The sequence below is a fragment of the Garra rufa genome, chromosome 5 (assembly GCF_049309525.1).
Source record: "Garra rufa chromosome 5, GarRuf1.0, whole genome shotgun sequence".
In the NCBI taxonomy this organism is placed as follows: Eukaryota; Metazoa; Chordata; class Actinopteri; order Cypriniformes; family Cyprinidae; genus Garra; species Garra rufa.
In genome coordinates this window covers 17,494,328-17,519,715 of record NC_133365.1, presented here as the reverse complement: position 1 = coordinate 17,519,715, position 25,388 = coordinate 17,494,328, and the positions used below count along the sequence as shown (strand labels likewise).

At 36.0% G+C, this 25,388-nt stretch overlaps 1 protein-coding gene across 1 annotated transcript; it reads left to right on the top strand.

Annotated features, from left to right (window-relative positions):
• Window positions 1-27: 27 nt before the first annotated feature.
• Window positions 28-24,434, top strand: ubac1 (UBA domain containing 1). Its single transcript, XM_073841203.1, has 10 exons — window positions 28-461; window positions 1,616-1,736; window positions 6,271-6,344; window positions 6,458-6,565; window positions 6,665-6,767; window positions 7,124-7,232; window positions 10,421-10,691; window positions 13,045-13,131; window positions 13,322-13,460; window positions 19,896-24,434. Exons 1-10 carry the CDS (start codon window positions 324-326, stop codon window positions 20,009-20,011), a joined length of 1,266 nt encoding a protein of 421 aa, XP_073697304.1. The 5' UTR covers window positions 28-323; the 3' UTR covers window positions 20,012-24,434.
• The last annotated feature ends 954 nt before the right edge of the window (window positions 24,435-25,388 follow it).

Below are 25,388 nucleotides of genomic sequence, written 5' to 3'. Positions count from 1 at the left end.
CGCAGGCGCACTGCTGCTCCGTACAGACTGCTGTCGCTCTCGCATCGCAGGTGTCAACGGAGCAAGCGTCTCTGCTGCAGCTGCAAGTGAGGAAACCTATCTGTCCCATCGAAAATATACCAGTCCAACGGAGCGGGCGGGCAGTACAGATCGGACGGCCTGAAAATGTTCGAATGAGACCGTGAGCTCGTGTCTGTTGCCAGGGCAGGTATAAGCGGGGAAGAGGGCGGCTTTCCGGGCTGTAGACAGCGGGATCGCGGAGCGTCTTCAGCGGGGAGCGCTGCGGTCCTGCCGCCGCCGCCGCCACTGCTGCTGCTGCTACAATGTTCGTGCAGGAGGAGAAGATCTTTGCAGGCAAAGTCCTGAAGGTCCACGTTTGTACCATGGAGGGTACCGAGTGGCTGGAGGAAGTCACGGAAGACACCACTATAGAGAAACTCAAGGAGAAATGCCTAAAACATGTAGGTCTGCCATCGGTTAGCTGGCACTGTTAGCCAACCCGGACAGGACAGGCCCGCTGGATTCTGAGAGTCATTGCCAAGTATTTTTAGTAACTAGCAGACGAGTCGACAGTGCTATTTATAATTTAGCAAGCTGGTCTGTCACCTCCGTCTCTGTGGCTGTACTGTAACTACCACTGGCACACTGGCTGGTTTACAGTGTAGAGCTGACATTAACTTGTTGACAGCCTCTTTTGGTTCACAATTTACCTGTCAAGTACTCAGATCTGTCCAACCTTGACACTCATTCATATTTTCTGTAAAGGTTTGGTTTGCACACTTTATGGATTTAGGGTTGTGAATGTGTTTGTAATCACTTTAGCAGGAGGCATCACCACAGACTGTAAGTCAAGCCATGTTCTAGATACAAGGTGCAATACAGGCTAAAAAAAGTACCATGGTATTACCCTGTGTCTAATGGCATACTGTCACAATTGTACCAAGTTTTATGGACATATACTGTATAATGACAATACCATAGTGTTCTTTGAAGTACCTTGGAGTGTCATGTAAAAAGCAGGATACATCAATTATTTAGTACCAGGGTGTATATCAAAGTACCATGGTAACAATTGACACCAACTGTATCTCCATGGTACTACCACAGTACTAGGACCCCACTGTAAGTGGGCTGAGCTCACGATTGTGATTTTCATGGGGTAAATGTACAATACTGTTTAAAAGTTTGAGGCCGTAAGATAGGAGCACTTTTGCTGCTAATGGAGTTTGGTTAAGGTTAGGGACAGGTTTGGTGGCATGGTTAGTTTTAAAAGTGGGTTGGTGTAAGGGTTGGGGTTAACAGTGTAATTACTTTCTGTATTACATGTATCTATTCAAATCGCCTTTATTTATATAGTGCTTTTAACAGTACAGATTGTGTCAAAGCAGCTTTACGGTATTAAACAGATATATAGTGTGTCAATAATGCAAAGGAAAATAGTAAACACTCATCTACATGCAAGTATTTTTTTTAAAAATGGGTGCAGTTTAAAACATGCATGTACACAAGACGTACATTATATCTATTGATTATATATTACAATGTTGGAACATTCTAGTTAAAGACACTTAATATAAAGTGTGTCCAATTTATTTGTATTTTTCTTCTCTTACAGTATGTCCATGGAAGTCTAGAGGATCCTAAAACCCTTACCCATCACAAACTCATTCACGCTGCCACTGAGAGAATTCTCACAGAATCCAAAACAGTTGCTGAGGAAAATCTTAAAGACAAAGGTATTTACACATTCTGGTGAATCTCGTGGTTCTTAACATTGTTGACTCAAAGGCAGTGCATTTTCCGCAACAGTATTCAAAAGCCCCCATGATATTTTTTCCAGCTGTGTGTTATTTTTCTGGATATTTAAGGCATATTAAGGAGTATAAAATATTTTAATAATTTCTGTCTGATTAAATATCAAGACAGTGGAAACACTTATTTAAAAAAAAAAAAAAAAATGAAGTACAATCATCTCTCATTGTCTCTGAGAGAATGCACGTCAGATGCTGAAAGCACTGTCAGTTTTTACTAGGGCTGGGCGATTTTAACCCGATTACGATTAATGAACGATTATTTTATTCATTAATAAAATTATATTTAAATAATATTTATTTTTTTGCCCTCATAGTTCACTGACAAGTTTTGTACAGTAAATATGCTCACATATTACAAGTGAGAGATTTTTGAATGAAGGGTGCACACACTATCAACTATCTATGATTATTTATTGAACATCAGTGTTGAACAACTGAAATTAAAGCACACATTGCTTAAAACAAAAAGTCACATTTTTCTTAAATTAGTGAAAATAAATAACTTGCACTAAGCCCGAAATTATTCATACCCTGGCAAATTCTGATTTCAAGTTACTTTTATTCAACCAGCAAGTTTTTTTTTTATTAGAAATGACACAGACGTCTCCCAGAAGATAATAAGATGATGTACAAGAGGCATCATTGTGGAAAAAACTATTATTTATCTTTTATTTACATTTGAACAAAAAGTGGCATGTCCAAAATTATTCATACCCTTCTCAGTAATCAATATACAAGCCTTTATTGGCTATTACAGCAATCAAACGCTTCCTATTGTTGACCAGCTTTTTGCATGTCTCCACTGGTATTTGGAGGGTCTCCTTGCCATCACCCTGAGCTTTAGCTCCCTCCACAGATTCTCAATTGGATTAAAGTCAGGACTCTGGCTGGGCCACTGCAAAACGTTAATGTGTTTGTCTTTTAACCATTTCTTTACCACTTTTTCTGTGTGTTTTGGGTCGTTGTCGTGCTGAAATGTCCACTGGTGCCCAAGGCCAATTTTCTCTGCAGACTGCTGATGTTGTTGTTGAGAATTTTGATGTATTGCTCTTTTTTCATGGTGCCGTTTACTGTGATTAGGTTCCCTGGTCCACCGGCTGAAAAAACCCCCAAAACATTAGGTTCCCACCACCATGTTTGACAGTGGGGATGGTGTTCTTAGAGTTGAAGCCTTCTCCTTTTTTACGCCAAATGAAGGCTACATCATTGTGGCCAAACAATTCAATTTTTGTTTCATCTGACCGTAAAACAGAAGACTTCTTCTTTGTCCAGATGAGCATTTGCAAAGGCCAAGCAGGCTTTTGTGTGCTTTATCTGGAGAAGTGGTGTCCTCCTTGGTCTGCGTCCGTGGAACCCAGCGGTGTGCAGTGTCCGTTGGACTGTCTGCCTTGAGATGTTGCCACCAGCAGAGCCCAGATTCATCAGAATGGCCTTGGTGGTGATCCTTGGATTCTTTTTTTTACCTCTCTCACTATCCTCCTGGCCAGCACAGGTGTCACTTTTGGCTTCCGACCCTATCCTCTGAGATTTTTTTTAGGGATGCACCGAATATTCGGCCACTTTTCGGCCGCAAGACTTTTATCACCGAAACAACACGGCCGAAACAGTATGTTGACGCAAACAGAAACCGCGGCCTGCACGTGCTTGTCTGAAGCCACACGTCTGCGGTGTGGACGTATTTCAGTATATCTGAGAAAGACCCACGGATAGCGATTTGCAAAACTTGAATGCCGAAATTTCAAGAGCAGTGTGTCTGCAGTCGTGCGTGCAGTGACGATGAGAGCAGAGACAGACAGATGTAGATTTTAGTGAGTGAAAAACAATGGCTTTACGTTGGTGTTACATCGCAATATTTTAAAGATATGTCTTTTCCATGTACTGTATTTTTATAAATATTTATGTTTTAAACCATGGAGGTGAGCCAATGGATATCACACAAACAACGTGAAAACTGCCCAATATGTTAAAGCGAAAGTAAAAACTAGGGTTGTGCGATTAATCGAAAAGTAATCGAAATCGACATTCAGAACCTATAATCGATCAAATTTTTCCAGGTCAATTATTTCAATTACTTTCCCTTTAAAAACACTACTGCGTGTGGAGTCACGTGACCCCGCTCCGTTACGTTACGTTACGTTATTCTGCCAACATGTCGATGGAGAGCTTAAGCAGTATTTATACAGTAAAAAGTATTTACAAGATATACAAGAGTAATTTTATTTAGAAGAGATACTGCTTATTTTCTACTTTTAATATTTATTATTATTTTATAAATAATTTATTTTGTTTCCAAAAGTGCAAGTTATTTATTTTCACTAATTTAAGAAAAATGTGACTTTTTGTTTTAAGCAATGTGTGCTTTAATTTCAGTTGTTCAACACTGATGTTCAATAAATAATCATAGATAGTTGATAGTGTGTGCACCCTTCATTCAAAAATCTCTCACTTGTAATATGTGAGCATATTTACTGTACAAAACTTGTCAGTGAACTATGAGGGCAAAAAAATAAATATTATTTAAATATAATTTTATTAATGAATAAAATAATCGTTCATTAATCGTAATCGGGTTAAAATCGCCCAGCCCTAGTAAAAACTGACAGTGCTTTCAGCATCTGACGTGCATTCTCTCAGAGACAATGAGAGATGATTGTACTTCATATGCTGATATTAATTTAGTCCCCTAATATTTTTCTTGTGCCCTGAACATGGTGGGAATAAATAAAAAGAAACGTATTTTGTGTAAGGTTTGTTTTTGAAAGTCTTAAATAAAGCTCTTAATTTTCATTGATGACTGCAGTGTTATTAGGGGTTAAGAAAGTCTTAATTATGATTTCAGGTGGTCTTAAATTTGGGGACTGAAAGACAAGAATTGCGATGAAACTTCAAAAGGCTATCCATCGAATAAAAATGAGCGCTGCACGTTTCAAACTCATCTTCTGCGCTGCTTTGTATAGGCTACTACCAATCTGATAGCGCCTCCTGCTGGAAGAGAAACACGTAGAGTTGTAAATGTGAAGTGATAGATCCACAAGATAATGTGTTATAAAAAATTAAACAATTTAAACAAAGTCAGTAAAATTTATGTATATGTTATTTAAGTAATATAATACTTGATTGATAATAATTGTTTAAATTAATATAATTGATTTATACTTTGAAACTTTAATATTAATTCATGCAATTGCAATGCCTTGATTTTAGTAAGATTAGTACACAGTCATAGCCATAAATGCAATGGTACTAATAATTGGCATAATTCTTTCGGTGTTTCGGTTTTCGGTTTTTGGCCTTGGTTTCCTCTTTTTCGGTTTTCGGTTTCGGCCAAGAATTTTCATTTCGGTGCATCCCTAATTTTTTCACAGTGCGGAACGTCTTGTATTTTTTAATAATACTTTGCACTGTAGCCACTGGAACTTCAAAACATTTATATATGGTCTTATAGCCCTTTCCTGACTTGTGAGCAGGTACAATGCACAGCCGCAGGTCCTCATTGAGCTCCTTTGTCTTAGCCATGACTGTCCACAAACCAATAGCAAAGAGCTTCTGTTTTTCACCTGTTGAGTTGATTAAAACAGCTGTTCCCAATGAATCAGTGTAATTAGGATGCTTTAGAACAACTTGGACTATTTGGAATGGTATAGAACTTTGGATTTTCCCATAGACTGTGTCAGTTTGTAAAGGATATGAATAATTTTGGACATGCTACTTTTTGTTCAAATGTAAATAAAAGCTGAGAAATATTTTTTTCCACAATGATGCCTCTTGTACATAATTTTATTATCTTTTGGAGAAGCCTGTGTCATTTCGGGTCCAAAAAAATCTGGTTGAATAAAATTAACTTTAAGTTAATACAAATACATACAAATACATTCATTTTTTTCTTGTTTGAGAAGTCGTTTCACTTGGATATATGGTACAATAGAGAAAAAAGATGATTGCAATTTCCTTCCACGCTGAATTTAAATAATTTAAGTCATCTTTAGGCCCATTTGAAAGTTTGCTAAGGCCCCATATTGGGTCCCAGCGACTGGTCAAAGGAGGAGTTGACCCAAAAATGAAAATTCTGTCATTAATTACTCACCCTCATGTTGTTCCAAACCCGTAAGACCTTTGTTGTTGAATCAAGTCTTTTTTGTGCTCAAAGAAAAAAAATATTCTTGTAGCTTCATACATTTAGGGTTGAACCACTGAATGGCACATGGACTATTTTAACAACATCCTTACTACCTTTCTGGGTCTTGAACGTCTTGATCTTGGATTTTATCAGAAATATCTTAATTTGCGTTTCAACGATGAACAAAGGTCTTACATGAGGGTGAGTAATTAATGACAGAATTTTCATCCCATTAAGAACCATTGATCTAGAGTGTAGTCATGTTTTACATATGTTCTTAGTATTTAAAATAAGATTCTAACAGACATGAATCCTAATTCGTTATTGTTTGTTTTCTAGACTGCTTATTATTGATAAAGAAAAGACCTCCACCGACTCCACCAAAAATGGCTGACATATCTTCTGAAGAAAAGGTATCTGATGACATGTTTTCTTTTTTGGTGAACTATTATTAATTAATACTACGCACTACACTTCAAAGCTTTGTGATTCTGCAAAACTGAACAGTCTTTGTGTTTGTTGACAGAAGAAGCAAGAGAACAAAGCACCAGATAAGGACGCCATCCTCAAAGCCACAGCAAGCCTGGGCACTCGCAACACTGACCGTACTGTAACTCAACACAATATCAGAGATGTGGGTGCCTGCAGTTTGTTCAGTTAGACCTTTCAGCATTGCATTTTGTCATCATATATATATATATATTTACATTTCACTTTTTGTTGTCTCCATTAGTTTCAAACAGAGCTGAGGAAGATTCTGGTCTCGCTTATTGAGGTGGCTCAGAAGCTGCTGGCTCTGAATCCAGATGCTGTTGAGCTCTTCAAAAAGGCAAATGGTAAGCCATGAATTTATGGATAGAGACCTGAATGAATTAAATCAATTTTAGCCTTGGTGAAACAATTAACTATGCTTTTCAGATATCTAGCATAGTAATTGTATGTTTTTTGGACATATTATTTATTTGAAGTAACATAGAGTAACATTGCTGTACAATAGTACTGCCACAGTCATTTCTTTTTATTTTTCTTAATAAAGAGGTCTTTATTACCCATTTTTTAAAATCTCTGATAACCACTTAGAACTGTTCTCACGGGACATGTCTGACTAGTTGGTGTACAGGTGTAAATGTCATTTTGTTCTCTTAACAAATGATGGTGAATAATTATTCCTTGTGTCTCCCATCTCTGGCAGCCATGCTGGATGAGGATGAGGAGGACCGTGTGGATGAAACAGCTCTGCAGCAGCTGACTGAGATGGGTTTCCCTGAGAGTCGTGCTGTGAAGGCTCTGCGTTTAAACCAGTGAGTAAAAAAAAAAAAACGTACACAGTGATAGCCCTAAAATCTACACCAACGGTATGAGTTTGTTTTAGAATCAGGAATGGTAAGAGAACTTTGTGCTTTTTAAGTTTTTTTCACCTTCAAACCAAACTTGCAATTACATCCAGCAAAGTTTAAATCCTGTCTGGCTAGCTTGTTTCAACAACACATCCGTAATGTTTAAGAAGTAGGTCAGTAGGTAGAGAGGAGGCAGTCTTTAATGGCTGAGTCATTCTGTGTCAGCTCAACCAGAGGTTAAAATTTTTGTTTTTGTTTCTATATTTTTGGTGAAAGAAATAACTAAATAAACAAGAAAGACAAAATATTAAATGTCATGGGTATATATTTGCTATATAAAATAGTATTCCACTATTTTGTAGAGGGGGTCAAAATGACCGTTTTCACCAGAGAATTGGAGCCAAATTACAGGGGGTTAAGAATGACTTTGGAAAGATGGCAGCATCATCATGTTTCTTTTAAACAGAGATTGGTAGGTCTATTAGTAAAATATGTTGACTCAAGCAATCTTTGTTACATTATGTGCCAACAGTGACCAAAATGGGGAAAACAGTGATCAAAAATGGGGAAAAAAAGCACTTTTCAAGTTTTTTTTTTCTCCAAAGTTTGCATGCCTGTAACTCAAAAAGTGCTAAATACACTCCTGAACAAAATCTTAAGACCGGGGAAGCATTGCACATTTTACGCATTTCGCGCTGGTGGATCATAACAGGATTGTAAGCACTGCTTCAAAATGCCAAAAGAAGAAACAGGAGGAAGACACAAAAAATAGAGAGTAGGCAATTTATTGAAAACTGCATTTAAACTCAAACAGGCTGTTCATCAGCTGATCAAAAGTTTAAGACCATAGCCCAAAAATAAACCCACAACAGAACTAAAAGTGTCAAAAAGGACTCAGTAGTGAGTAGCCCCACCGTTCTTGTTGATCACTTCAAACACTCGCTTCGGGATGCTTGATGTGACTGTTTCCTGGAGGCTTCTGGGAACGTTGCTCCATGTGGTGAAGATGGCTTCACGAAGGGCATCCACGGTCTGGAACTGACGTCCGTTTTTGTAAACTTCCCTTGCCATCCATCCCCAAATGTTTTCAATGGGATTTAGATCAGGGGAACATGCAGGATGGTCCAAAAGAGCAACGTTATTCTCCTGGAAGAAGTCTTTCGTCAGGCGGGCGTTGTGAATTGCAGCGTTGTCCTGTTGAAAGACCCAGTCATTACCGCACAGACGGGGACCCTCAGTCAAGAGGGATGCCCGCTGCAACAGATCCACATAGCCAGCCGCCGTTTGACGCCCCTGCACAACCTGAAGCTCCATTTTCCCATTGAAGGAAAAAGCACCCCAGATCATGATGGAGCCTCCTCCACTGTGTCGCGTAGAAAACATCTCCGGTGGGATCTCCTTGTCATGCCAGTAACGTTGGAAGCCATCAGGACCATCCAGATTAAATTTTTTCTCATCAGAGAATAAAACTTTCTTCCATCTTTCAATGTCCCATGTTTGGTGCTCCCTTGCAAATTCCAAACGGGCAAGTTTGTGGCGTTGGAGAAGTGGCCTTTGAAGACGTTTCTTGTTCTTGAAGCCCTTCTCTCGCAGATGACGTCTTATGGTTATTGGGCTGCAGTCAGCATCAGTAAGGGCCTTAATTTGGGTCGAGGATCGACCTGTGTCTTCACGGACAACCCGTCGAATCCTGCGGCTCAGTGCAGGTGAAATTTTTTTGGGTCTACCACTTGACTTTTTTGTCCCATAACTCTCAGGATCTTTTAAGAAATGTAAAATGACTGTCTTACTGCGTCCAACCTCAGCTGCGATGGCGCGCTGCGAGAGGCCTTGCTTGTGCAGCTCAACAATCCTGCCACGTTCAAAGAGAGAAAGCCTTTTTGCCTTTGCCATCAGGAGATCATGACAGTGTGACTGCCTGAAGAACAATGACATGAAAGCCATATTTTTGTGCAGATTTTATCTTTTTATGGCTGTGGTCTTAAACTTTTGATCAGCTGATGAACAGCCTGTTTGAGTTTAAATGCCGTTTTCAATAAATTGCCTATTTTCTATTTTTTGTCTCTTGCTCCTGTTTCTTCTTTTGGCATTTTGAAGCAGTACTTACAACCCGGTTATGATCCACCAGCGTGACATGCGAATACTTGCAATGTTTCCCCCGGTCTTAAGATTTTGTTCAGGAGTGTATATCTTAATGCCCTTTTAGATATTAGGTCTTCACTTTTGGCATCTTCATTTTCGAGGCCGTGTATGGTTCCGTTTCAGAGATATTGCATTTTCAATATGGCTTCAGGAGTAAATTGCTAAATTGTACAAAACTAAATTTGGGTCACTTTGCATAATGATACTTCTGTTCAAGAAGAATGTCTGAAGAACAAATAATGTTAAAACAAGAAATGTATCTTGTTTCTGTCTGTCAAGACAACTGCATTAAACATACTTGTCTGAGTACCATAAATATTCTTTTTCCAATGTTTGCATGTCTGTGACTTAGTAAATATTTAAGATATCAACAATATGATTTTAGATTTTAGCTCTTAATAAACTTTTCTTTTGGAAGCTTCATTTTCAAGGCCCTATATATCATTCAGTCCCAGACATAATTTTTACTAGTCATTTTTAACCCCCAGTAATTTGGCTCTGAATATCAGGTGGAATTTTTCATTGTGATCCACCTGTCTCTACAAAATAGTGAAATAGTGGATTACTCAGTAAATATACATCCATGACTTTTAATATTTTGGCTTTCATCACTATACATGTTTTTTTCTTCAGAAAAAATATTGACGGAATTAAAAATTTGAACGGGTAAGGTTTTTGAAATTTGGTTGATTCAGCTGTTCAAAAGCATTTGACCACAGGAGCGTCTACATTATGAAAGCAGTCCGGTCAAATGTGTTTGTGAAAGTGAACAGGCTCAAAACATTTCAGACCTCGTTTACACAAAAAACATATCTCAATTCCTGGTGTAAACAGGGCCTATAAGTATCATTCAGTTGTTACATGAAAAAGCATGGTAAAATCTTTCTAAATAAGAATCAAAATGAGCAAATGTGATGTTTTGGGTTTTGGTGATGAATAGCATCATTAATGTGACCCAACTCTCACTTGATTAAATCAAGGTCATTAATAACTAATCGCTCTTTCTCCAGCATGTCTGTGACCCAGGCTATGGAATGGCTGATTGAGCATGTGGATGACCCCATGGTTGACATGCCTCTGCCTGGACAGGACACTCCAGGGGCGGCGGCTGCTGCAGCTGCAGCCCCTGCCCCTGCCCCAGCTCCAGCTCCCTCTGCCACTGTTGCAGGAGCCCGGGTCCGCTTGTCCTCCCAGGCCAGCCTAGAGGAGGCCAGGCAAGACGAATTGACAGAGATCTTCAAACGGATCAGAAGGAAAAGAGAGTTCAGGCCCGACTCACGGGTTAGTGTCATGTCGGTGTCATGAGTAGAAGAATAGCTCATTTTTAAACTCAAACATGATAACATTTTCGGATCCACTGACACACTATGATAAAACTCGAAGTGGTTTAAAGGAGAAATTCATTGAAGATGTTGTTCAATGTCATTCAAGATGTCATTCAAGATGTTCATGTCTTTCTTTCTTCAGTCGTAAAGAAATTATGTTTTATGAGGAAAATATTTTAGGATTTTTCTCCATATAGTGGACTTCTATGGTGCCCTGAAATTAAACTTCCAAAATGCAGTTTAAATGCGGCTTCAAGCGATCCCAAATGCGGTTGTAAAAAGTTGAGGAAGAAGGGTCTTACCTAGCGAAACAATCGTTTTTTTTTTTTTTATTACAATTTATATACTTTTTAACCTCAAACGCTCGTCTTGTCTTGCTCTGCCTGAGCTCAGTTTTTTTCTAGTTCAAGACAGAGTATGTCGAAAAACTCTCATCTCATTTTCTCCCTCAACTTCAAAATAGCTGTTTTACCTTTTTTTGTTAAGGGTGTTTAATCTTCTTTGCAAACACTGGGTCGGTACTTCTGCAGTGATGTAGGATGATTTTGAATAAGAGAAGGTTGGGAGTTTTTCCGGAAAAAACAGAGTTTAGGCAGAGCAAGACAAGATGAGCATTTGAGGTTAAAAAGTTGTAATAAAAAAAAACCAAACAAACAAAAAAACGATTGTTTCACCTGATAAGACCCTTCTTGGCTGGGATTCTTTACAACCGCATTTGGTATCGTTTGAAGCCGCATTTAAACTGCATTTTGGAAGTTCAAACTCAGGGCACCATAGACGTCGACTGAAGAAAGAAAGACATGAACATCTTAGATGACAAGGGGGTGAGTAAATTATCTGGAAATTGTTGTTCTGGAAATGAACTTCTCCTTTAACCAATGCAAGATTAAAGGGATAGTTCACCCAAAAATGAAAATTACCCCATGATTTAATTACCCTCAAGCCATCCTAGGTGTATATCACTTTCTTCTTTCAGACAAATACATTTGGAAATATATTTAAAAATGTCGTGGCTCTTCCAAGCTTCATAATAGCAGTGAGTGGTGGTTGAGATTTTAAAGCCCAAAAAACTGCATCCATCCTTCATAAAAAGTACTCCACACAGCACACGGCCTTCTGAAGTGAATCGATGCGTTTGTGTAAGAAAAATATACATATTTAAAACTTTATAAACAGTGATCTCTAGCCTTCAATAACTGTCGTATGGGTGTTCATGAGAGAGTGGCGTTCTAGCAGATGACCTAGGTAGGATGTAGGCAGAGTATAACCTCCAGTGAGAACCAAGTTTTGTTTACAGCAAAGAAGAAACAGTCTCTTGGCTTATATCGAAATCCTCCATCATTTTTCTTTACAAATCATTGTTTTGTACTTGTAATTTGTGACTGGTGTTTTGTTTTGCTCTCTCCTCTGTGCTTCTGCGTTCGTTCACATGCGTCATACGTCATCTGCTGGAACGCCACTCTCTCGTAAACGTGCGTACAACAGTTAGCGGAAGCTAGAGATCACCGTTTAGAAACTTTTAATATGGATATTTTTCTTGAACAAATGCATGAATTCACTTCTTGCTTCACTTAATGCCCCGGAGACATGTGGAGTAGTTTTTATGATGAATGTAGGCAGTTTTTTGGGCTTCAAAATCTCAACATCAATTCACTGCCATTATAAAGCTTTGAAGAGCCAGGACATTTTTTTTATATAACTCTGATTGTATTCATCTAAAAGAAGAAAGTCATATACACCTAGGATAGTTTGAGGGTGTGTAAATCATAAGGTAATTTTCAATTTTGGGTGCACTCTCCCTTTAAAGTGTCAGATAGAATCAACACTTTTTTTAGATTTTATTTTTTAAACCCAAACTATATTTGCAATTTGAATGAAATCAGATCTATTTGTTCAGTGTAGTTAATATACCATACAACTTTCGTTTACAGCACCTGAGATTAGCTGTCTTTGTTAAAAGTGAAAACTGGAAGTTTTAGCTTGCTACTCTTGATATTGAACCATGGTTTGAATTAATGTAATATGAACACATTACCAAAAGTCTTTTTTAAATCAGGTTTCAAACCAATATAAAACATTAGTTTTAGTGTTTTGTTATGTGCTTTTAGCATTATTATTATTTTGTTCCTACTTCTGTTCTTTTTATTTCAGTTTTAGTAATTTTAATAATAAATACAACTTTTTCCGCAGACAAATGCCACTATTGAATTAAGTTTTGTTAGTTGCAAATTCAGCAGCAATTCACATAAAATAGCTACTTCTATCTTGCTGTGGAACCTTTTTAAATGTGTCTGTGTGTTTGTGTGCAGGCAGTGATTGCGCTGATGGAGATGGGTTTCGATGAGAAGGAGGTGATTGATGCCCTCCGCGTCAATAATAATCAGCAGGATGCAGCTGTACGTAAACATTCAGAGGATCATAAAATCATATATATTGAGTTACTTAAACAGCCAATTAAGACTAAATGAGTTCGGTGACATTCCGTGAAATATGTGGTTAAGTCTTTGTTTTGTGTAGTTAAACAGCATTTATCAAGGTAACATTTTTATTCCATATCATTGTTTTGTAACTTCTACTTCCACACAGTGTGAATGGCTTCTAGGTGACAGAAAACCCACCCCTGAAGATCTGGATAAGGGCATTGATATCAACAGTCCACTATTTCAGGCCATCCTGGAGAACCCCGTTGTACAGCTTGGTCTCACAAACCCCAAGACGCTTCTAGGTGAGTTCTTTCCTTGTATACTCAAAGGTTCTTCAAAGCATTTGCACCAGATTTTTTTTCTACTTTTCTGTTGGGAAACGTTTCTGACCGATCAAAACATGTGACTTCAAGGTTTTCATGTGTTTATTTGGTTTTATCCATTTGGCCTATAACGACAGCGCGTTTTCCAGTTTCTTCAACTGAACGGTCGGTAGCCCAGACCAATGATGCTGCCACCAACGCGCTTGATGACGTTATCTGGGAGTTGGGCTCTATGTGGTTTGTGGTAAACACAGCACTTTGCTTTCAGGCCAGAGTGCTCAGTTTTCAGTTCATCAGACCACAGCGGTTACTTCCAAAGCCTTTCAGCTTTTGTCACATGGCTTTCTCAGAAAGTGGCTTTCTGTCGAGCCACGCTTACAAAAAGAACTTAAACCTTGGAAGTGTTGAAAATATTGCTGATGTCTAGACAGTATGTCCCCTTTAAGCCAAAGAGCTCAGCGAGTGGTCATTTGCTCCCTACCCTTCTCTTTTAAATTTGATCTAGTTGACCCATATGCTAAGCTGACTTGAACTTAAGTATCTGCATTGTGTAGTGTTTTGCAAATTGAGAATTTTATATTTTAATGTATTTTCTTCATTTTATTTTTACCTCCATTACCACACTTTTACTTTATTTTATATTTCTTAAAATAAGTTGGCTTTTTTATCTGATAAAAAGAGTAAAACCAGTAATGTTGTGAAATATTACATTTTAAATAAAAAAGCATTTTCTATTTTAGTATAATTTAAATGTAAACTATTACTCAACGGATTTTGAACAGTAAGATTTTTTTTTTTTTTTTAAAGAAGTCTCTTCTGCTCACCAAGTCTGCATTTATTTGATCCAAAGATCAGCAAAAACAGTAACATTTTAAAATATTTTTTACTATTTAGAGTAACTGCTTTCTAGTGGTGCAACGGATCACAAAACTCACGGTTCGGATCATATCACGGATTTAGAGTCACGGATCGGATCATTTTTCGGATCAGCAAAAAACAAACAAAACAAAAAAAGTTTGTTTTTTTAATAATTACTGAATGCTAACTTTAATATGCTAGAATGCTAGCTTACTTCTAATCCACAGCAAAAACTACTAGCTGAACTAATAAAGTCAATTAAAAAATGACAAGTGTAGATGAATACAACATAAAGTTACTAATACAATCAATAACACTAGTATTCAGGTGCAGAAATGTAATATTTAATTGTAAAATAACTAGTGCTTCTCACTGCAGGTATTTATAGGACGCTGTCTCTTTAAGGCCTAATGCACGTCTCTGATACTGGCACGCATCTTTCTCACCTGTTTCGGTTCACTGAAGTCACAACCGACTGTGTTTACCAGAATACCAAAACGGGTATTAAACATAACTTTGTATGCATGTTAAGAGAAGTTTTAAAGAGGAATCAATCTGTGAATCACGCAGTCTGAATCGCGCGTCTCTCTCTGTCTCTCTCTCTCTGTGCGCGTGCTCGCTTCAGGTATGTGCGGCAGCGGTAAAAAAAAAAAAAAAAGAAGAAGAAAGAAAGAAACAGCGCGCGTGTTCTCTTTTGCTGCAGCGGTTTAAACTGTTTGAATGGTTAAATTGGCGAGACGAAACATGTGCAAATTATACACTTTTACTCTATGATGGTTCAATTTAACAGTTAATCCGCGAACCACATGCATACCGAACCGTGGAGTCCGGTCCGTACGGATCACGGATCATCTGCGATCCGTTGCACCCCTACTGCTTTCTATTAGTATATATCTTAAAACATAATTTATTCCTGTGATTTCAAAGCTGAATTTTCAGTATCATTACTCCAGTCTTCAGTGTCACATGATCCTTCAGAAATCATTCTTATATGCTGATTTGCTACCAATATCAATATTTAAAACAGTTTTTTCAAGATTCTTTGATGAATAGAAAGATCCAAAGATCAGCATTTATCTTAAAATAAAAGCTTTTGTAACATTATACAGTATACCATTCAAAAGCTTGGAGTATGTATTTTTTTTTTTGGAAAAGAAATTATAGAAATAATACTTTTATTTAGCAAGGATGCTTTAAATTGATTAAAAGTGATGATAAAGGCAAAAGATTTTTATTTAAGATAAATGCTGTTTTTCTGTACTTTTAGTTCATCAATAGTTATAGTAAAACAGTTATTTTAAATAGAGGTCGACCGATATTGGTTTTTACCGATACCGATAGCTAGGTTGGACCACGCTGGCCGATACCGATTAATTAACCGATAGATTTTGAAAATGGATATTGAAGGGCAACTAAAATAGTGCTCTACGATTTAAAAAAATAAATACTAAACCATACTTTGTAAATGAATAAAAATATTAATATTAATTATAAATTGATCATTAAAGTTATTTCATAGTTCATTAATGTTAACAAAATGAACTTCGAAATGTAACAATATATCAGTAAATGTTGAAATTAACACTTTGAACAACACTTCTATTCTACAGCTTTCACCAATCTTAGTTGATGTTACAAATGAAATGGGCTCATTGTAAAGGGGTGGGAATCTTTAAATTTTAACATTTTTTTATTATATAAGCTGGCTACTTTTTAAAACAATTACTTATTTAAAATTAGTGTTCTTTAAGTGTCGGCAAGTTTACAGAAATAGTTGTTGTTTTTTTCTTTTTCGTTTGATTATTACTGATGAGATCAGACAGTTGCTGCTTTAACAGGCTGCATTCAAACGAATGCAGATCTATTTCGATGTATCAGATATTTTGTCCTGCTCTGAAAACATAACTGACTGTGTGTACATCAGTTTCGTATAAAAGTATTTGAAAATCCAAGTGCATTTAACCGCATCTGCAATCAAGCTTTTTAGGACGAACAAACACAAAGAGCAATTGAAAGTCTGTCAGTGCATCTACTGCATTACAAACGGCAGAAATGAAGGCACATGTAAAGTCAAAAACTGCGATTGATAGCTCACACGGTCAAACAATACACACTTATTAGCTCACTGTGGAAATTCTGTGCAATGAAGCCAGCCGCGTTTCTGGCGCGCACGCGTGCCATATGCGGGAAAAACACAAGCTCATTGAAGAGAGGATTGAGATGCGTCTGAGAATCTATTTTTCACCCACCCTTAATGAAACCGAACAAAAGTGCAGCGCTGTGTTGCGCGGACAACTTGCAGGTATCACACACACACACACACAGGACGCGTTCAAGCATAAATCTAAAACAGTTTATTTAATCACCAAACGGGCAAATGTTTACTTCAAGAATGATCAAAAAGCGGCAAAGGTTAGTTTAAACATGAAACGGAAAGAGAAAGTGCGATCTATATTGCAGCCATTTCAGAAACAATTTCTTTTCTGTTTTACATTTATGTTTAAATATGATTTGTTTTTGTTTTGTTTCAGTTTAATATGTTAATTACGAAAGAAGTTTGTGTAATTTGTAAATGTCGCAAAGGACGTGGTATGAATTGGACGGCAATACGCCAGGAGAATTGGAGAGGGTCAGACACAATTTTTGACCACTTGGTACGTTTTTATTTGTGGAAAATCCCTTCTTTAACGAATTTCGTTTTGTATTATTTTTATCTTAATTTTTAATAGATATTTTTGTTGATCAGTTATTAAAATCAAATAGGAACAGGAAAATGGCATTGTGAAATAAAGTGCGTAACAAGATGCAAACTCACCATGCTTTAACGGCCTGAAGAAAAGGCTAAAACATAAATTATAGCTCTATATTAAGCATACAGACTTAATTAGAGCTACAGAAATACAAATAGTTTGCTTAAATGCACAATACTTAATTTTCCAGCCCAGGGTCAAGTCTTTATGAACGATGTGGGACAGATGTGTAATGTAAAACTAAGGCGCGCTGTGACTGATTTTGTCGGCTGAATGAACACAGTTTGCTTTCTCATGTCTTTAAATCTGCAACTTTGCTGGCTAAAAATATGAACAGCTGGATATAAATCAATACAAATATATGGTAACATTCCTGGCATTAAACATTGGTCTGGGGCTTAACCTCTCATACTCTATGACAGCGGAGCGTGAGCCGCTTCAGCAAAGAATGCAACCCGGAAAAACCATCGGCAAGGATTTTTGCCGATAACCGATAGTTCGGCCAATCAACTATCGGTGCCGATTAATCGGCAAAACCGATACATCGGTCGACCTCTAATTTTAAATAGTAAAAATATTTCAAAAATGACTGTTTTTGCTGTACTTGGGATCAGATAAATACAGGCTTGGTGAACATGAGCTGAGCTTTCAGCAGCCGTTACTCCAGTCTTCAGTGTCACCTGATCCTTCAAAAAACATTCTAATATGCTGATTTGCTGTTCAAGAAACATTTCTTTGAAGTTAAAAACAGTACTTTTTCATATTTTTGGTGATTTTCTTTTCAGGATTCTTTGATGAATATGAACGTTTTTTGTGACATTATACATGTTTGAACAATTTAATGTGTCCTTGCTGAATAAAAGTTTTATTTTACAGATTCCACAAAAAAATATTAAGCAGTCAAGACTGTTTTTAGTTTTTCGCAATTCTGACTTTTTTCTCCGAACTGTGAGATATAAATTCAGAATTGCGAGATATAAACTAGCAATTCTGACTGTTTTTCTCGCAGTTGCTAGTTTATATCTCGCAATTCTGACTTTTTTTCCCTCCAAACTGTGAGAATTGAGAGTTATAAACTTAGAATTGTGAGAAATAAATTCAGAATTGCGAGATATAAACTTGCAATTCTGACTTTTTTCTCACAATAGTGAGATATAAACTCTCAGTTGCAAGTTATAAAGTCCATTTCTGAGGAGAAAAAAAGACTGATGTTCACAGAATTGCGAGATTTTATCTACATAATTGTGAGTTATAAAGTCTAACTTACAATTGCGAGTTTATATCATGCAATTCTGACTTTATAACTCACGCTTGCGACTTTTTGTTTCACAATTCTGACGTTTTTCTTGCAAAATTCGGAGTTTATATCTCGCAATTCTGACGTTATAACTTGCACTTTTAAGTTTATATCACAATTCTGGGAAAAAATGCAGAATTGCAAGTTTGTATCACGCAATTCTGCATTTTTTCTCACAATTGTGAGATATAAAGTCCATTTCTGTGGAGAAAATAAAGACTGATATGTTGCGAGTTTATATCTCGCAATTCTGACTGTAACTAAGTTTCTGAGTTTGTACCTCGCAGTGTTGTTTTTGACAACCATCTTAGATTTAGTCTTAGTCTTTTGGACTAAAATGCTTCTTAGTTTTAGTCAAATTTTAGTCACTTCTATATGTGATAGTTTTAGTCCAATTTTAGTCGACGAAAAGTCAAAAAGGTTTTAGTCTAGTTTTAGTCAAAAAAAGGGAAAAAAGTAGTCTTTTAACAAATTAATGTAGGTCAGTAAGTATTTTGCTGTTGGGTAGTGTCACTTATAAGTTCTGAAAATAGCAGATCTATAGTTCAACACAATGTGAGCTTCCGGATCGACTATTTTCACCAATAATTACAATAATGAAGGAATGTTTTAGAACATAAAAGACAAACAAGGATGGAATGCTAAAACGGCTTGCCATACTAGTATAGCAAAGAGTATTTAATGCTAAAACGGCTTGCCATAGCGTCAGATACTTTTTAAGTTTTAATTGGCATGCACAATAAGCGGAAATGTCATGCATTTTAAACGTCTGACGGACCACCCACTAACATTTTCGTCTATTCTCGTCTCGTCAACGAAAACTCACACACGTCTCGTCATGTTTTAGTCATCAACTAGCCATTTTTATCTCGTCATCGTCTCGTTATCGTCATGAAAAAAAGTGGCGTCAACGAAATTATTTCGTCATCGTCATCGTTGACGAAAACAACACTGGTACCTCGCAATTGTGACTTTTTTTCTCACAATTGTGAGACATAAACTTGCGCAATTCTGACTTTATAACTTACAATTGTGAGTTTATATCTGGCAATTTTGACTTTATAACTCACAATTGTGACTTTTTATTTCACAATTCGGAGAGAAAAAGGCAGAATTGCAAGTTTGTCTCACGCAATTCTGAGAAAAAAGTCAAGATTGTAAGATAAGTCGCAATAAGCTTTTTTTTTTTTTACTTTTTATTCAGTGGTGGAAACAAGCTTCCTTACATAAGAGACTTCTTTCAAAACAATAAAAATTTTAAATTAAAATGAACCAATGACCTTGGAATTGATAACACGCAGGATAACTAATTTGGCATTGACATTGATAACCTACAGGATTTTTTTTTCATATTTATTGTGTTTTTATAGGCTTAATTAAATATGTTTTGCAAGTCCAAGACCACTGTGGAATCATTCAGCATTACAGACCGTATTTTCAAGTAGACTCAGTCCAGTCTGTGTCAGTTGTTGATTGAATGTCTGAGACGTGTTTTTATTGCCTTGGCAGCATTTGAGGACATGCTGGAGAACCCGCTGAACAGCACGCAGTGGATGAACGATCCTGAGACAGGTCCCGTCATGCTCCAGATCTCCAGAATCTTCCAGACACTCAACCGCACGTAAAGCACACCTCACTTGTGGAGCGGCCGGAGCCACAGCATAGGGAAAAAGGTCAATCATTTAGAAGAGAGTGTGTGTGTGTATAGTTTGTGTGAGTGTGCGCGCGCGTGTGTGTATGTGGCATAACTTGTTTTAAGTGGAGAAGTCACAGAAGATGAATGTAAAAATACGATGATGACATTTTCACATCATGTTATACAGAGGAAAATATCTATTTATAACTACACAACACTTGTACAAATACAATGTAAGCAGTAACTTAATGCTAAATAGCTAACTCCATGATTTAGTTTTTTATGTTTTAATAAGATCTGTTTTTAATTATATTAAGCACATCACTTTATTTTATATAATTTCTCTATATAATTGTACAATTGGACATCTAAAAAAGAGAAAAAACAGTTTTCTATGTTTTTTGTGCTCAAAGATCAAATTACAACCAAATTGTTTAACACTTCACATGGTACATTTGTCATAACTGAATGTTTCTACAGGGAGATAAACAATGTGTATTCAGTTATTTTTAGTATCGGCTCAAAAATGAAATGTTTCAGATTATAACTTTGTTCCAAAAGACATTACATGAACATACGTACATTTGAGGGAAAGCAAAGCAAGCACCAGCAGTTTTTGGCAACTCGTCATCTGAAGATCAGTCAAGCTTTGTGGTTTCATTAACACTACAGACATTTCTGTGATGATATGATGACGCAATAGCAACTTGCACCCCCTTACGGACATAGATACATGATAGATACTGAAATCGAAACCTTTGTTCCTCTTATCTCTTTCATTCTTCTCATCTATAAACAGACTGTTCAGGTGGAATCTGTCCAAATAGACACAAGTCAGTTTTGATTCTGTTGGTTTAGAACAAAGATGGCATAAACGAGTACTAGATCATAACTTTAGTTTTCTCCCAGTAGCTCCTGCATCAGGGGTTTTCAAGTATTATAGTACTTTTATCCACTATCATGATCGAGCTACTGCCTCGCATCCCTGCACGTTTAATGTGAGTCTTACTTTACATGACTTACAGGAGGCTGGACAGACTTTAGTTTGTACTAACATAAAATGACTTTTCTTTTATAGATTGCTTCTACTACACGGTATGTTTGCTCAAGTATTAATTACATGTGCACTCAGTGTCAGTTCTCTTGTGTCACTTACTAGTTTGCACAGGAAATTCAGATTGCATTTATAGTACACAATGTTATTTTAAATGATATATAAGATGTTAATTTTGAAAATCCCTGTCTAGGATGATATTGAGGCATTGTTTGCTGTGGATGAACATCTCATGTGGTTCCAATACGTGCTGGGATTTCTAAAAGAAATGTTTAAGTTTTCAGTAAGACTTGAGATGAAAAATGTTATTTAAACGGTTCTGTTATGCTTTTTTTTTAAAACCTTTTGATTTGTATCAGATACAGTTGAAATCAGAAGTTTACATACACCTTGCAGAATTCTGCAAAATGTTAATTATTTTACCAAAATAAGAGGGATCATACAAAATCCATGTTATTTTTTTATTTAGTACTGGCCTAAATAAGTCTAAATATTTCACAAAAGATGTTTACATATAGTCCACAAGAGAAAATAATAGTTGAATTTATAAAAATGACCCTGTTCAAAAGTTTACACACACTTGATTCTTAATACTGTGTTGTTACCTGAATGATCCACAGCCTTATTTTTGTGAATTTTTTTTTTTTTTTTTTTTTTTAATAGTTGTACAGTCCCTTGTTTGTCCTGAACAGTTAAACTGTTTTTGAGATCCATCTTTTCACACTAACAAACTTTTTGATTTTAAAAATCAGGATAAACTTATTTTGTCTTCTGGGGAACATGTAAGTATCTTCTGTAGCTTCTGAAGGGCAGTACTAAATGAAAATAATATGATATTTAGGCAAAATAAGAATCCTTGTTCTGTTCAAAAGTTTTCACCCCCGACTCCTAATACATCGTTTTTCCTTCTGAAGCATCAGTGAGTGTTTGAACCTTCTGTAATAGTTGCATATGAGTCCCTCAGTTGTCCTCAATGTGAAAAGATTGATCTTAAAATCATACAGATATTTTTGCAAACGGTTCAAACACACGCTGAAAAACCAAAGAATCTGTGGGACCTGAAGGACTTTTTTTGAAGAACAGCAGGCAGTTCAGGACAAACAAGGGACTCATGAACAACCATCACTAAACAAAAAAACACAGCTGTGGATCATTCAGGTAACAACGCTGTATTAAAGGATTAGTTCACTTTCATAACAACAGTGTACAGATAATGTACTCACCCCCTTGTCATCCAAGATGTTCATGTTTTTCTTTCCTCAGTCGTAAAAAAAATTGTTTTTTTTTGAGGAAAACATTTCAGGATTTCTCTCTTTATAATGGATATGGATGGTGCCCCGAAGTTTGAACTTCCGAAATGCAGTTGAAAAGCATCATCATCATCATCATCATCATCATCATCATCATCAAATGCTCGTCTTGTCTCATCTCTGAGCAGCGCATGCGAAATCTGTTTGACTCAGGTAAATACAGTTAGGGTATGTCTAAAAACTCCCATCTCGTTTTCTTCCCTAACTTCAAAATCACCTTAGATGGCTGCAAAAGTACCAACATACTGTTTACAAAGTGAACATACAAAGAAACTCAAACTCCCTTTACAAAAAAAAGGTAAAAACAGCATTATAAGACGATTTTGACATTGAAGACATAAACGAGATGGGAGTTTTTAGACATACCCTAACTGCATTGACCCGGATTCTGCTGACTACACATTCACTGCACAGAGACGAGACAAGACGAGCATTTGATGTTAAAAAGTATATAAACTGTCAATTTGTTTCGAAAATAACCGATTGTTTCACTAGATAAGACCCTCCTCGACTGGGATTGTTTGGAGCCTTTTGAAGATGCATTTAGAGTGCATTTAAACTGCATTTCGGAAGTTCAAACTTCGGGGCACCATCCATATCCATTATAAAGAGAGAAATCCTGAAATGTTTCCTCAAAAAAAACATAATTTCTTTACAACTGAGGAAAGAAAGTCATGAACATCTTGGATGAGAAGGGGGTGAGTACATTATCTGTACACTGTTGTTATGAAAGTGAACTAATCCTTTAAGAACCAAGTGTATGTAAACTTTTGAACAGGGTCATTTTTATAAATTCAACTATTATTTTCTTTTGTGGACTATATGTAAATGTCTTTTATGTGAAGTATTTTATTCAGGTCAGTACTAAATAAAAAATAACATGCATTTTGTATGATCCCTCTTATTTTGGTAAAATAATTAACATTTTGCAGATTCCGTAAGGTGTATGTAAACTTTTGACTTCAACTAAATATGTTAAAAATGTGGTCATACCGAACACCAATTTTAGATTCATAGATAACTGTGTGAATTAGAGGATGAAATGTGCTTTTTTTCTTTCCTTTTGGCCAAGTGTGAAGTGTTTCCATTCAATATTTGAATCGTGTTGGTGTGAAGTGTGTGCTCAGGGGTTTCTTAGCCATACCAGGGCAAATATCTGCTATAGTAATGCCTACTTTATCAATACAAATAACAGTAGATTAGTGATTGCATTATCAGAGGACTCTATGAATATATCTGAAAACTTACTCTTTAAATGAAAACTGGCTATCCTTGTGTGACATTTATTTTGAGGCCAAATATAACCAATCATGAAACCATCCCTAGAGAGACTGTCATTATAATACGAAGACCTCACCTATTAAATGGTACACCATGTTCGCTGTCTGAGTGGGCCTTCAAATGTACTTAAAGATTATGATGAACACATTCACCATTTGAAAACAGATCACCTTCATTGTCTTGAGAACAAGTTTTTGGTCTTACGAAATGTAGCTTAAGTTTGTTTGGGAGATTAGAGAGTACAGGCTTCTATGCAATTCAATATTTTTGTTGCCTCGACAGAAAAACAACAGGTTTCAGTATCATGATGCATTTGATGTGCACTTTCATATCTTATCTTATTTTTGATCATGGCTAAGCTCTGTGAAGTAGAAAGTGCTGTATGATTTTAGTATTTTAAAATGTTTGATGTTCATTCATTTACTGTTTAGAAATGCGTATATGGTTAAACTGTCATTTTGAAACCTGAATTTTCATCTTCCTAATGCCAGTGTGCTGAATACCTTAAGATGATCATTGATCAAATGCTAAGGAACAGATTTTTTATTTTCCTCCCTCATTTTGAAAAGGACATCAAATCACAGAAATTATGATGAAATATCTTGAAGGTTTGGTGCTCTTGTGTTACCATTTTACTTTTGTGTCCTTGCTCCGTGTACAAGTTCAGTTTCACCGAGGGCCCCTGTAGTCCGAGAGCTGAAATGTAACTTTTCTCAATCCAGTTGTTGAAAAGCCTTTCATGACAAATAATAAAAAAAGTTTTGAAATTCCTGTTTTCTCTTATTATTATTGTTATTCTCAGAATGACCACCTGTGGAGAATTCAACACAATTCAGAAGTCTAAATATAGGCAAATGCCTTTCTTTAATGTATCAAATCCTAAAAGTATTTTACTGTTCCCATTTACCATGTAATCTAAATGTTTAAGAGAACCACTTCACTCATTAGGCCTAATGATATTTGTGTTATTTCAGTATTTATATACAGCCGTAAAATAGTCTCTTATGCTCATCAAAGCTGCGTTTATTTGATCAAAAATACAGAAGAGAACAGTAATATTGTGAAATATTATTACAATTTAAAATAACTGTTTTCTATTTTAGCATAGATTGAAATATAATTTATTCCCGTGATCAAAGCTGAATTTTCAGCATCATTACTCCAGTCTTCAGTGTCACATGATCTTTCAGAAATCATTCTAATATGCTGATTTATTATTAATGTTGGAATATTTTTTGGAACCTTTGTTTTTTTAAGGATTCTTTAATAAATAAGAAGTTAAAAAGAACAGCATTTGTTCAAAATAGAAACCTTTAGTGACAATATAAGTATTTATTGTCACTTTTTATCAATGTAACATCCTGAATAAAAATATTAAAAATATATATTAAAAAAATGTATTTCATAAAAAAGAAAGAAAAAAATTACTTATCCAATTTTTGAGTGGTAGTGTATATAATTACAAAATATTTATATTTTAAATAAGCGCTGTTCTTTTTTTCCTTTTGATTCAAATAATAATAAAAAATAAGCAGCAAAAACTGATCCCAACATCAGTCTAATGTTTAGATACATAAATTGAAAAATAAAAAATATATATTTTTATTATATAGTGTATTTTTATTATAGTGTATTTTATATATATATATATATAATTTTAAAAAGTTAATTATATGTTATATATGTTATTTAAAAAAATAACTTATCTAATTTTTTGAGTG

Coding starts and splice junctions, on each gene's coding strand:
- ubac1 (XM_073841203.1), top strand. CDS start 324: ATGTTCGTGCAGGAGGAGAAGATCTTTGCAGGCAAAGTCCTGAAGGTC. Junction 7,233..10,420: donor AAGGCTCTGCGTTTAAACCA/GTGAGTAAAAAA, acceptor CTCTTTCTCCAG/CATGTCTGTGACCCAGGCTA. Junction 10,692..13,044: donor AGTTCAGGCCCGACTCACGG/GTTAGTGTCATG, acceptor GTTTGTGTGCAG/GCAGTGATTGCGCTGATGGA.